Source organism: Chenopodium quinoa, unplaced genomic scaffold (assembly GCF_001683475.1).
Source record: "Chenopodium quinoa cultivar QQ74 unplaced genomic scaffold, ASM168347v1, whole genome shotgun sequence".
NCBI lineage: Eukaryota > Viridiplantae > Streptophyta > Magnoliopsida > Caryophyllales > Amaranthaceae > Chenopodium > Chenopodium quinoa.
Window position 1 is genome coordinate 3,367,049 of NW_018743955.1, and position 14,955 is coordinate 3,382,003.

The 14,955-nt window shown below is 36.0% G+C and overlaps 1 protein-coding gene across 1 annotated transcript; it reads left to right on the forward strand.

Moving 5' to 3' along the window:
* The first annotated feature begins 4,655 nt into the window (after positions 1-4,655).
* Positions 4,656-4,985, forward strand: LOC110689454. Its single transcript, XM_021866243.1, has one exon. The coding sequence runs from the start codon at positions 4,656-4,658 to the stop codon at positions 4,983-4,985; it is 330 nt and encodes a 109-aa protein (XP_021721935.1).
* Positions 4,986-14,955: the final 9,970 nt, after the last annotated feature.

Sequence of the window (14,955 nt, forward strand, 5' to 3'; positions counted from 1 at the left end):
AGAATGGCCCCTACCTTGATGATATTGTAATGCACATTGGGGTTCCGATTAGGCGACCTCTTCTCGACTAGTGGATCTCCAAATGGTCCAATGGGAGTTATAAGACCTTTTGCATTTAGCCGATCAAACGCGGTGTCATCACTCATGCCAATAGGAGTGAAGTCTCTCCTAAACGGTTTCTTTTGTCCTTGGTTGTTCATGGAGAGGACTTCTCCCAGATTAAAGGCGCTAACATTATTTGAGTGGGCGGTTTTGGAAGAAGAAGGATTGTCGTTCTTCTTTCCTTTCCAGCCACTGTTGGAGTTATTGTTGCAGCTTTAGATTTAGCTAAGTCATCTTCAATAGTAATCCCAATATCATAAACAGCCTTAAAGGTATGAAGGTTATTTTGATATTTAAGATGTTTTGAATATTTTTCTTGGAGATTTTTAATGAACAATCTCACGGACTCTTTTTCACTTGGTACCTCAATCATTTTAGCTGAGGTTTCTCTCCACTTGTTAAAGAAAGATGTGAAGCCTTCATTCTCCTTCTGCTTGAGAATTTCAAGTTCTCTATGGTCAGTTTCGACTTGAACGTTGCACTGGTACCTATCGACGAAAGAGTTTGCTATGGATTCCCAGGTAGAGGTCTTTTCTTTTTCAAGAGAAAAGAACCATTGTGGCAAACGGTTTCGAGAGATAGCGAGAACAAAGAAGGGAAAACTTTCTTATCGATACCCTTGATACTCATTATTGTTTTAAATGCCCTTAGATGGAAATAGGGGTTGTCGATTGCCCTAAACTTTGGGATGTCGTTGGCACTGAACTTCTGCGGAAGAAGATCCTTATCCACCGAGACCCCTTGGGATGTGAGTTCTTGAAACTTGTAGTCGCTGGACAACTTGCTTAGGCTTTCTTGCATGAGGTCCATTTGTTGTTGCTTCGCGGGATCCTCGATCTTAAGTGCGAGAAGCTTTCAGTGTCCAGTTACAGTAGCCAGTTGGTTCTTGAGATCGTTAACTTCTTCCTGAGTTGCCATTATGACTCTTGCTTTCCTCTTGCGAGCTATAGGTTTGTCGAAAAGTTGGACTTGTACGAAGAGGCTATCTTTGATTAATCGTCCTTCCTTTCTTGACCACGCGCTGTAAATTAAGCCAGTTTGCGTTTTAATTACTTGACTCGAATCAGTTTGACTTTATGGTTTTTATTTTAAAATAAGAAGGTATGCATATTTTTAGGGAACAATAATGTACATGTGTTTAGGGAACTTAAGTATTATTATTGATTAATATCAACAATAATGTACATGTGTTTAGGGAACTTAAGTATAATTATTGGAGGATTAATATCCGACTTACCCCCCTAAAAAAATGACGAAAAATAACGCGCGCACACAAGACTCCCTTAATCATGGTCAAGACATGTGTTTTGGTGTATGTATTGAGTGTAAGTGACATGCTTGGACTCTTGTGTAAGACCATGGGACTTAGTGCCTAAACTCGAATATTAATTCAATTAAGCATTATTACCTAGCAAAATTAACCGAATTAAACAGGAAACTGATTAATTAGACATTAGGTGATGACTCGACAAATAATCCGAACTGTCGGCCAAGCACAGGACTGGCGTCACAATATGGTGGTTGGCGCCAGACTTTTTAGTAAATGTCTGGTGCTACACACCACATATAGGCGCTACAGCCCAGATTTTGGCACCAATATTGGAGCCTCGATCTGGGACTGTTTTCGATATTATTAGTCAACTGGGGTATGCCTAAAGTCGTACTAGGTCAATTCCGATTAAAAGAAGAAAAAACTTTATTGACTCGAATTAATTAATTAATTAATTAGGCAAAGTTTTTTAAGTCATTAATTATAATCTCAACACAAATCAACAAACGGTTAGGAGGAGCATAGAATATATATGCACAACAAATAATGCACAATTAGGCAAGTAAGCACAATATGATGCAATGAGTTCGCAACCTAACCATGGCTCTAGTTCTCTAAAGTTCGGGATATGGTTTAGTCAAACAAGGTCCATGGTTAATTGTCTAGATGCACCGCGTAGAAGCCTAACCGTGAAGGGTTAACGCGTGTGGATAGAACACCGCGAGTTGTTAGAAAAAACTCACTTCCATGGTTTGGTGAATTCAACCTCTCAGATGTACCCTTTGTTGCCAGGAGCGTTCAATCAGGTAGATAGAGCATGAATTCCAAGAGGGTTATGTCCATATGTAGAACACATATGGGTTTCAGAAAAATGAGAAAAAATTCAATCAGGAAGTAGGATCGAGCAAACAATACGAAAAACCGGTCGAAATTAGAACGCATATTTCTGGCTCGGTATTGGGGGAAATTGGCGCCAGCAAACAGAGACTGGCGCCAACTTTTAACTGTAGCGCCTGACGCCAATACTGGCGTCTGGCGCTACAACAAAAAGTGTGGCGCCAAGCTCTGGCCCCTGACGCTACTTCCCACATGCCTCAGCAGCTTTCTGTGCTCAATAAAATCATCCAGTTTTGCGCGGTGTTATTTCAGTCCTAGTTGTGAAAGACATTTCTCAAATTTCCTACGTGTAAAATCCTATGTTTTTGACTCATTACGGATGGTCTTTCCAATGAGAACCTTTTTATGCATATGACAATAATGTTAATCAAAATTACGCACGTGAAATACTTAGAACTTTTCGAGTCTCATCCACTCATTCTAAATCATTGCCGAAACAAATTCAGGAATTAAAATAGAAATCCTCCCTAGTGGAGTCGCCAAAAACTGTAGGGAATAATTTCAAGCCTTAAAATCCCACTAGCTTGAACCCCACTGTGATCATACACTAAAGTACGGTGGCGTCCAAAAGGGAAGAAGATAGAGCAAAAGAGTCGCCAACAAGTTTTTAAGGAACTTGTAAACCGTTCATAGGATGAAGGTTACACCCCTTAACGATCCAAGAGATCGTCAACTCCATAAGGTCATGAACCAAATAAGGGTTCGGGGATGATGGTACAAATCCAACCTAAAAGAGATTGAACCTGCCCTAATAATAGGCCTCTACTTTATTCTGCTCGTATTCATGCGCGCTTTCTGATTAACATACAACCAATAGGATTAACCCTAAACCTGTTTATCTATGTTGGTTGAATTTAATGCACAAATAAACTATTATTGGCGATCACTTGAATTTATAATCACAATTAACCCTAAACAAGATTATTAAATTATCTTATTAAGCGTGATTGCAAATACCAATTCCTTTTAACCTGCAATAAAAGGTGATCAAGCAATAACAATATAAAACAATATGCATATCAAACAACATAATAAATAATCAACATCATTAATAATAATAATCATAAATATTAGAAAGAACATAAGAAGCATCATACTTAATCATACTCAATATTAAAGATACCCTAGACATGATACTAGGAATCACAAATAACAATCTAAGCATGATTTCTACATCATGAAATCAATTAAACCATTAAAGTACTTACTTGGATGCCTCGTACCGCTTTCTAATTACAAAATACACACGTTAGTAACTTCAAGGAAAAATAATAAATAAAAACAATTAAATTAAATAATTGAAAGAGAGATTTGGGACCAAACCCTCAGAAATTAAAACCTTTCACGTCTAGGGCGAAGACAACTTCGAATATGGCTAGGTGTATCAAGATCTTGTGAATGCGGAATTTTGTATGAAAAAGCAAAGTATAGAAAAGAATGCTAAAAGATTAATGTTATTGAAAATTGATGAATGAATGATGAAGATGAAGAGAATTGAAGAAAGATTTATTAATAAAAAGAGTTGATTAATGGTCAATGAATATTGATCATGGGTAATTGAAAAAAGTGATTGTTGATGATGAATGAAAACGGAGTTTATTAAAACTTAAGAATAAGGAGAATTGGTGAATAAAAACGGAATTTTTGATACAATATTTATAGAGAAAATCATCCAAAAAAGATAATTTATCAAAGCAGAGTCTGAAGATCGAAAAAACCAACTTGGCGCCAGCCCTGGCTCATTGGCGCCAGGACCAGTGGCTAGCGCCAGGCGCCAATGGCCGGCGTCTGGCGCCAATCCTGATTCCAGGCGCCAAGGCCTGGGGTTGGAAGCCAAACCGGCTTTTAACGCGTTTTCGAAAATCTTATAATTTTATTGTACTGGAAGATAAAATAATATAATTTCAGTCGAAAATGCTATTTGATCTTGATTAAAACTCTGAAGAATCCTAATTGAATTAAGAATGATAAAACCTTCTAGAATGTTCTAGAAGACCAAAACCATTCCTAATTACATTAGGAATGATAAATCATATTAGGCCCTCCCCTAGAACATTGGGCCGTACTTAAAACTCAAACCGGGCCCAGTTTAGTGAATTGGCCATAACTTCCTCAATATTCATCGGAATTGGGTTTATTATATATCGTTGAAAAGGTCTTTGCAAGCCCCATACAACTACACCACTATTGGACCCATATCATGGACCAACCAAACTAGATTGGCTGTTTTCTTAAAAATAAAGTTTTCAAAAACAGAGAGAAGAAAAAAGAAAAGAAAGGAAATAAAACTTTCCGCAACACTAGACCTTTCCGCACTTTTGTTTCATTCGATTATGATTCAACGTGAAAGGCACTCATCACTGGGTTTGGTTTTGGGGAGACACAAATGGTTGTCTACACTTATGAGAACCATAGGCTCTATAAAGAGCAAACGAAGAAGTTCTATGATAAGATGATCCAAAAACGAGAGTTCAAGATTGGTGACAAGGTGTTACTTTATAACTCAAGACTTCGGCTCTTTCCTGGAAAGCTTAAGTCTAGATGGTCCGGGCCTTTCACAGTCACTGATGTCAAAGAACACGGAGCCATTGAGGTTGCTAGTGAAAAAGGCACGAAATTCAAGGTAAATGGACAACGTTTGAAGCTATATACCGAGGGTGCTTTTATTGGCAAATTGGAGACGATTTATCTCTCCGATCTACCAATTGATGTTTGAAATAGAGGTAAGAAGTCAAGCTCATGACTTTAAAAGAGCACTTATCGGGAGGTAACCCGATTTCTTAATTCTTTGTCTTGTCATTTTCTTTTATTTTTATTTAGTTTTCTTTTAGTTTAGTTCTTTTTATTTTTGAATTTAAGTTTAGTTTTCATAAAAAAAAAGGGAAAGCAGGGGCAGCCAGCAGTAGGCGCCAGCCCGCACAAGCCAGCGGCAGGCCAGCGCCCGCTGGGCCGAGCCTCCCACCAGCAGCCCAACAATCTGCCTGGGCCGCTGGAATTCCAGCGTCCGCTGGTTCTGGCGCCCAGGCAGCCTTCACGCATCCCTAGAAAAAAATGAAAAAGCAAAATAAAAAAAAAAGAACAGAGCTGCTACTGTTCATCACGCTTCCCAAGGCAGATCGCTTCTCTCTCCACCACCCCGCAGCCGCGCACCACCCCCACCTTCCGGCGCCCCATTGGCGCTGCTCCGAGCCACCGGACAGCCCCCTCCAGGCCTCCACGAAAAAAAGAAAAAAAAAAGAAGGAGAAGAACCCTAATTTTTCTCAAGGTTAGGGATTTTGATTTTCTTTTTCAATTGTGAGAATTGTTTGGAATTGCAATTTAATCAATGCTTATTTGAGAAAATCAACAACAATATAGTCTTAATTGCACAAGAAAAGGTATTATTTTCAATTCTTCATCAAATTTCTCTTTTTGAATTGTTCACATTCACATAAAAGTTGGAAATTTTGCCTTTGTCTTATATTATTGAATTGTTGTTGAGTTTATGGTGATTAATTGTGATTGAACATTGATATTTGGTTGGTGGTTGATTGGAATTGATCTTACTTTGGTTTTTGAGATTGTGATTACTAGTGTTGGTTGGAGTATTTTGTGCTTCTTGCTATTTGATTGTGACATTGTATCATGAGAACCACAAAAACCACTAGTTCTAACCCAAAGTCCACCCCTTCTTCACTTGCACCACTAAAATCCACTCCCACAAAGAGAAACCCACCTCGAAAAGCAAGAGCCCCACCTTCAAAGAATTATCCTAAGCCACCACAAAAATCTACCGCACCACCACATAAATCCCCTCCACCCACTTCTCATCCTTCCTCAAGTTTGAGTAAAGAAGCCCTTGGTTTTTCACTTCAAGATCGAAAAATCAAACCAACACTTTGTTATTCACAAGACAATGGTAAGAAGCTTGGTGTTGACGATTTTTTACAAGAAATAGGTCGAAGGTGTGGTTGGTCAAAAGTTCTTAATTTGAAGGAAGAGGTTTATCCGGATTTGGTTATTGAGTTTCTTAATTCTTTGGTAGTGTCGGATAATGGTGACATATCTTTTTCTCTTGATGGAGTATCATATTCAATGGCACCAAAGGAGGTCAATGAAATTTTCGGGTGGCCTTGTGATGGAACTATTGGCCCATCGGAATTTGGCTCGTTTTGGGGTGACAAGAATGGATTACAATTTCACCAAAAAATGTTTTGGAGAGAACTCACAGGTCGAGATGATTGGAAAGTTGGTCTTACTAAGTCTTTTTCAATTGTGAACCCTATGCCTCGTATTCTACATCGCTTGCTTCTACAAGTGTTCTTTCCAAAGACAGAGATGGGACAAATTGCTACAAGTGATTTCAAGATGCTTTGGCGGTTCTTACATGGTGATCGAGATAGAATGGGTCAATTGGATTTCGGGAAATTCCTCATTGCTGCATTTCTTGTGGAGAGAAACAAGCCGAAATGGCCTATCACTATGGGAAGCTTTGTAACCGTCTTTGCTACCATCTGGGGATCGATTTGTCTTACTTTAAGAAGTTGAACTCATATGCACTCCTTGATACTGTGAGCATGGAACGATATGGATGGTTGTTGTTACCAAAGATTGGTTTGTTTGTATGGCAGGTTAAGGGAGAGGAAAAGGACTCACATCCGACTCCTTATGCTGTTTTGCCCACTCTTACGACTCGAATGGGAACTCCAGATGCCCTTTTGTTTCCGCCTACCCCAACATCAAAACAATCATCCTCACAGGTGTGCATTCTACAAAGCAAGGTTCTTCTTCGGCCCCTCCGCCTTTGGTTGGTGACAATTCACAAATCTCTCATACTCCTTCTCGTGGGACTATTCCATCCCACCCTTTCCGTCATAGTGTCAGTTTCGAGGGGTCTAGCAGCGATTTAGTCACTATAGAGATGTTCAAGCAGTTCATGGCTAACATTAGTACGTTTGCTCAGGAGGTTATTGATCATTTCGGCAATTTGGAGCAACGATTTCATGCCTTGAATTCGGAGGTTGTTTCTCTACGTCAGCAGATAGTAGCTTCTGGCACCACCGCTACATCTAATGGCACTACAGTCGACACCTCTTCTGTCGACGAGGTTCCTACTGAGTGAGCTTTTCTTTCTCGTCTCTCTCTCTTGCATTTTATTCTACCACAGTGAGGACACTGTGTTTCCTTCTAGCTTGGGGGAGGGATATCTATCTTTTAATGCTTTCATAGTATAGTTTTATTGCTTTCCGTAGGTGTTGCATGGTTGTACCGTCTATTAGGGATGGAAGTTTACATGTAACGAAAAAAATGTATTGCTTTCTTAGTTTAGTTGTTTTTTCGAATAATGCATTCTTGTGTCTATCTTACATATGTTTGACTTCGAACCGTGTCGGATTAGATTAGACTCTCTTGAGCTTCTTCTCATCATAGTTATGATTTTGAAATCCGGTCGGTGTGCTTTATACGTTGATAACTGCGTAGCAATGTAGCTTGCGATTAATGGGTTTGTGGTAAGATCTTTTGCTCTTTTTTAGTATAGCTAGTCGAGATTTTGTAGACCTCAAGCCATGTGAGTTTTTGAAACCCAATTGATTGACTGTCACATTTATTTATGACAGTCTATATTTTTGTATGTGTGATAGTTCCTGGTGCAACATTGATCTTGATTTTGCCTTGAGACTCGTAGTAACTTGGTTGTGATGAGTGCATGATTGAAATGATAAAGGTCTTACTTTTCTTAATTTGAGCCTCCAGATGTGATTTTTGTACATGTGTTCCCTAATTGTAACCCATGTTGAGCTTTACCCTTCATTGAATTAGCCATATTATAAGCCCTGAGCCTTAATCGGTTACTATTCCCAAGCCTAGCTTGGGGGAGTGGTCCATATTGTGAGTTGTGATTTTTATTTGGCTAAATATTTGCTTCATGGTGCAAAAAAGGGAGATTTTGAATGGAAGTTCAAGGTTATTTCAAAAAAAAAATATGAAAAGAAGAAAAAAAAAAGAGAAAGAAAGAGAAAAAGTAGAATAAATGGGGTATGAAAAAAAAATGAAGAAATAGAAAAAAAAATAAAGATAAAAGAAATGTTTGTTGAAGAAAGAAGGGAAGGAGAGGAAATTAAATTACTTTGGTGTATTGGGAGGCGAGATGCTAAACGAGATTATCTTTGACATGCATTCAATTGTGTTGTTATTGTGGACTATCACTATCACTCTCCTAGCTAGCTAATCCCTCACATTTCCCAAAAGTTTATCCTACCTCTCACCCTAGCCCCATTACAACCCTTATAAAGACCTTTTGATCTTCGTGCATAAGTTATGATTGAATGAAATGAGTTTTGAGTCAAAGTTAAAGAGTATTTGTTGCATTCCGAGTCGACATGGTATAGGTTGAGTGTTTGTTATAACCCTAGCTGGTAGGGCACCTCTCGTGCTCAACTTCAGCATATCTACAGGAAATCGGCGAAGATTAGCTTGGAAAGAGACTGTTTGTGGCCTCTAGATTGGAGAGTTAATTGCAATACTATGAGTGCTACGTGGTTCTATATGTATCCGAGCTAGATTTCAGTTTCGCTAACTTTGGTTTGATAGTTTGCTCGAGAGTCGAGTCAGTCTTATTCTGGTTCCCTGGAAGTCTTGCTTTTCTTTATTCTCCGTCTTGAGTCTAGTGTTGCTTGCGGACAAGCAACAGTTTAGCTTGGGGGAATTTGATGAATCATATTTATATAGGGTTCTTAGGCACGTTTATGTTAGTTTTTGTACCTTTTTCTTAGTCTTTTTGGTCGATTTTAGGGTCATATTTGCATAAGTCATCATGTATCGCTTTATTACGCTTCGTTTGTGTATTTCTTAATGTTTCAGGTGATTTCATAGTCACTTGGACGCTTTTGAAGTGTTTGGAGATGATTTCGAATAATATTTAAATGGAAATCGATGGATCGAGTTTATTGATTGAGGACTTTATGCTCATGGATGTTGTCTCTAAGGATTTCATGCGTGGGAATTGAATTAGCATCTGCAAGGATCGACATGCACTTTTCGGAATTGAATTTGAGTTAGAAACAAAGGAAAGCGAAGGTTTGTAAAGTATTAAAAAGGACCCTTGTGCATTGTTTCAGCCATAACTCGCGTTCTACAGATCGGATTGAGGTGATTCGAGTTGCGTTGGAAACTAGACTTGAAGAGCTTTGTAATGATAGGTCGCACGCCTTCATATGATTCCTGGATTGTGAGTTACAGTCTTCCAAAGTCGGCCCTGCAAATCTGCCAGCCAAGCATTCAGCCATCGGGCGATGGTTGCCCGATGGTTTAGCCGCATACACGGCCCTCAAAGCTGCCTGGCCCGATGGGAATCCATCGGCCGATGGTTCTTGTCACGGCCTACCTCCACTCGACCATCGGCCACCCATCGGGCGATGGGTTTTGCGTGCGGGATTGCTTTCCATCGATTGTGATTCTCATGACCAATTAAAAGACGACCTTTGTTATTTTTATTTCCTTTTTTTAATTAATTTATTTTATTTTACTTAGGATTAGGCTTTAATATAAATACTTGAGAGGATTTTATTTTCCTCTCTTATGCTTTATTTTTCCAGATTAAACGTTTCTTAGTTTTTTTTCTCTCCATTGTTAAACCCTAACTTTATTTCTCCATTAATTCAATCATCGAGGTATTTCATTTATTCTTTTCGTTATTTATTTATTTTATCAATTATGAATTCAAGTCTATTTATTTCTTTTGTTTTGTTTATTTCAATTATGAGTGAGTAGTCGTTTTCTAGGGCTAAGTGAGGGAAGCCATGTTTATACCTTGATTAATTATGCTTAATTATTTATAAATTTATAGGGTTTGAATAATTCCGATTGATTTGTGCTTTATTGTTTGATTCATGTAATTGGCCAATATCATGAGTTAATTATTTAGCTAATAAAAATTAGAATTGAAAGATCATATTTTTAGAGGCTTAATTACAATTGGCGAATTTGATTATGTTAGCGGCCGAACTACATATGTTAATTCGTAAGCGTTAATTCCCAACCGTAGGATTAACGAGTGCTTTAATTATTCGACCTAGTTTGTTTATTAATGGATTGTTTGCATTCCTTGGATTGGTATAAGCATGGTGGACCGAACATATGCCCTAGACTTTAATTTGTCTGAGAACAACTTTACTTTCATTATTGTCATTCTTTAGTTAATTAATTATCAAATCATTATTCGTTTTTTGAAATAATTCATATAATTGGAAAAAACTAATAGAACCTGTCTCCCTGTGGGATTCGACCCGTATTTGCTAAATCTCTGCTAACAACAGACACCGTGCACTTGCGGTACAACTTTTTATTCATCACTAATTAAAATATTTATATCCTTCGGTTTAGCTTAATAAACTAAATGAGAGGGATCACGATTTATTAGGTTTTGCTTAAAAATTTTATATTTCACAATGAAAAATGAATTTTTTATTATAAAAATCGTGCATCACACGAGACTAACCTAGTCAATAACTATATATATATATACTAAAAACACACCAGCAATGACACATGTCATCTTCTGGTGTGTTGTTAGTATATTTAAAAAAAAACCTTTTGAAATAAAATGTTATAAAATATACACAGAATATTTTCTTCAAAATTGTTAGGAAAAAAAATCATATAATAATGTACATGCCAACTTTAGATATCTAAACATATCTTTCTATAAATTCCTATACAAGTAAATATTTTTAATGTTTATAATTATTATTTATAGTAAGAAAATCATGAATATATATTTTTTTACCTAACATAATCAATGAATGAAATTTTTTTAACTATGAAATAAAAAAAAAAATTATATGCCATAAGGGATTCAGGGTTCAAAATAGATGAAAGTTTAAAATAAAAATATAATATGTAGTCATAATATATGAAAAATAATATTTTAAGTTTCTTAATTTGGGATTAAATAAGAAATAGATTATGGACCAAATTATTTATAATATTCTAATACAGTTTTAAAGTGCTACTCCGTAACAAAGAGAGAAAAACCGTGCATCGCACGGGGCCTAACTTAATACTATACTAAAACATGGTACACTAGCAACAAAGCTGACACATGTTCTTGTTTTAGTTTTTTTTTTTAGTTGTCTATTGTTAGAATGTATATATTCTATCTATATCTATGAATAACTAATATTAAAGGAATTAACGCTGACATCATAACTATCCACGTGGCAGCTTCTTATAAATTTTTTTCCCTCCAAAGCTATTGTAGACATTATTTTCTAAATTTTTTAATTTGACTTTTTAAAGCTGAAGCTAACATTTAAAAATAAAATAAAATTTTATTTTAGCTATGAAACTAATTAAAATATTTATATCCTTCATTTTAGCTTAATAAATCAAATGAGAGGGATCACGATTTACTAGGTTTTGCTTAAAAAAATTTTATGTTTCACAATTACAAGTGAATTTTTTATTATAAAAATCGTGCATTGCACGGGACTAACATAGTGCTATACTAAAGCAGGGTACACTGGCTAAAAAGCTAACACGTGTCCCCTGTTTAGTTTTTTTTTTTTAATTTTTTTTTTGAGTTGTCATTGTTAGAATGTATATAATTGTCAAAGATTTTATTGCTTGCATATTATATAACAATCTTCATAATCTATAAAATCTAATATATTTTATACAAGAATATTGAATATTTTAATTAAGATTATATTACAGTTTAGTAAAGATATTATTAACTATATATTAAAGATAGATTATCACTCAAATACACTAATTTTATAAATTGTTTTATTTATATATATACTACGTAATATACTACATCTACTTTAACCTTAGGAATTGTAAATGGATAGAACTTGGGAAAGCGAGGGTAGTATTAAGTAGCAAATTAATTTTGTAAAAGATTTTGAATAATATTTTTATCCTACATACATAATATTAAGAAATAAATTCTTGGTTTATATTCTTGTATGGAACTCTTTGTTTTTTTTAATTTTTATTTTTTTTATTTAAAAGAAGAAAAGGATTTCATTAATGAAGAAAGCCAAACGACACTTAAAAATAATTATGAGGAAATCTAAAATTCCAATACAAATACAATTCACTTTAGAACTGGTTACATCGCAGATTCGATCAACGATCGCCCTTTTAAAAATCTTCATCTGAAGCAATACAATATGTGAGTTAACACTAATTCGGCCTGAGATCCACGGATGAATAGTTTCTTTGGTGAAAAAACTCATATGGCCTTCTAGATACTTTTGGAGATTGTGAAACCCTAAATCTTCAATCTTTGGCAGACGAACAAACAAATAAATTAAACCTAATAGAATAAACACCACCATAAAGATGTGATCCTTTATTGAAAGCAATTACAAAGTTTTTTGGGGCTTACCACCGGTAAAAACACCGGTGGAAGCTCCTACAAAAAATTACAATTGAGACCAAAGAAAAGAGAGTGAAGAAAAAAGAGAGAAGGAGAAGATTGAAGGAAAACTTTCAAAAAAGTAGAGAAAATCTAGCAATGGAGGCTAGAAAAACCCTCCTAAGGAAAAATCCTAAAGGGAACCAAAATTCTCTCCCAAGGAGAAAGTATAGAGGGAACTATTCTTGTATGGAACTCAATATAATATATATGTATTGAATATATAGATCACTCATCTATCATTCAAGTATACTATTTTATACTTCAATTCCTCTGTTTTTTTTATACTTGCAACACACCTTTTATCACGCTTATCGATGAGGCGATTAAACTAGGCAAACGAATGAATTAAGCTATGAAATTTAAAGCGTAGCAACTTATTCCTTTCTTCTTATAGGTGTTAAAATTTTGTAAATTAATTCATCCGTTTACCTATTCTAATATCTTCCTTAACAGTTAACATGCGTGCCAAAAGGGTGTGTTGCAACTAAATAAAAATAGAGGAAATAATATTTAATATTCTATCTTTATCATAGAATATAATATATTATTAAGTAGATATTATTAAAAGATAAGGAGTGATACATATAATAGAGAAACAATAATTTCAATTTGGTATATTGAATTCCAATTCAGTAAAAAACAATTACTTTAAAGAAGAAATATAATAGAGAAACAATGAAAAAAGGAAAAATTGTCAAAAATAATACAACCTTTTGTCCATTCTTTTAATGATACAAACTTTTGATTATTTTCTAATAATACAACCTTTAGTGGGTGTTCATTATATACAAAACAAAATCGAACTTTTCAGCGGGTTTTGAGGTAGGAGAAGGGAAGGGGATATTCCCCCCCCCCCTTCCCCATCTCCACCACCAAAAACTGACCCCCTCCCTTTACTAACCTTAAAATCCAATGAAAATTACAATACAACCTTTAGAGGCTCAGTAGATTTTTGGTTGTAGAAGGTGCAATAGGTGGGTGTTGATGATCAGGTGAATTCATCATGTAATAAAATTAAGGGTTTTTCTAAGTTATGCCCCCAAACTTCTTCGTTTTCTAATCTGTGCCCATGCTTTTTCAAACGTCTAAGTTGTGCCCTCAACTTCACTAATTTTTATTAATAATAACCTTTGATGTTAACAATAACCTTTTTTGTTATTTTATTTTCTGATTTTTTTAATTTTTTTAAAGTGTTCAACCAATTAGAATGGGATACGTGTCAAATAAACAACGTCGCGACACCATTGTCGATAAAATAACTTAGCTTTCGTTAACGGATATGGATATCAAAGGGTATTGTTGAAAAAATATCATGAAGTGGAGGGCACAACTTATAACTTTGAAAAAGCATGGGTACAACTTATATTTTCAATAACCTAGAGGGCATAGCTTAGAAAAACCCTAAAATTAAGGTAGTAAGAGATGGGATCAAAAATCCTATTTTTAGAAGTTTCATGTAAAAATTTACGGAAATTTCGCCGAGTGCCCTTGAGTTATTTTTTTATTCACCAAATACCCATGAAAATTTTCAAATTCACCGTATATCCTCGTATTTAACAAAAATGTCATCAAATACCCAAATGACTAACGGACGTTAACTTCGTTAGTCATCAGAGTTAAGTATGCCACGTGGCAACATTTTATTGGTTGTCTTTTAATTAATTAAATTAATTTTTTGGAAAAATTAGAAAATAACACCATAAAATTGTCAAGATTTTGATTATAACACAACATTTTTTTTATTTATAATACCACAAAAAAACCAAAATATTGGTTTCACCACCACTTAACTTTGCCATCCAAAAAAAGGTTAAGTGGGCCCTACCCAGCACACGTCTTAATCAACTGTTGGATTAAAAAAATATAAAAATTAAAAAATAAAATTAAAAAAAAAAGAAATATCCTAAACTCCAAAGTCAGCCACCACCCCACCACCGGCGCCGGTCCCCACTGCCGTCAGCCGTCACCCCAACCCAGGCACCATCGTTGTCTCCCTGACTTGACACCGTTGCCGAACCACCCAGACCCCAACCCAAATAAGCCTAGCCTCCATCTTGTCGTCTCCCCGACCCACGAACTACGACCCAAACCCCAACGCAGCCTAGTCGAGTAGCCGACAGCAGCACATGAACCCACCACCGTCGCCGAATCACCAAAACCCCAACCCACACCTGTTTAGGGTAAAAATACCCTAGACACGTGGACCAATGAGAGGAAGCCACGTGTCGAGCTCAGGATGGCCCACGTGGCTTAACATCCTCTTGACACTTGGCGCCCTCA

Excerpts from the sequence above, each read along its gene's own strand:
- LOC110689454 (XM_021866243.1), top strand. The coding sequence starts at position 4,656 with ATGGTTGTCTACACTTATGAGAACCATAGGCTCTATAAAGAGCAAACG.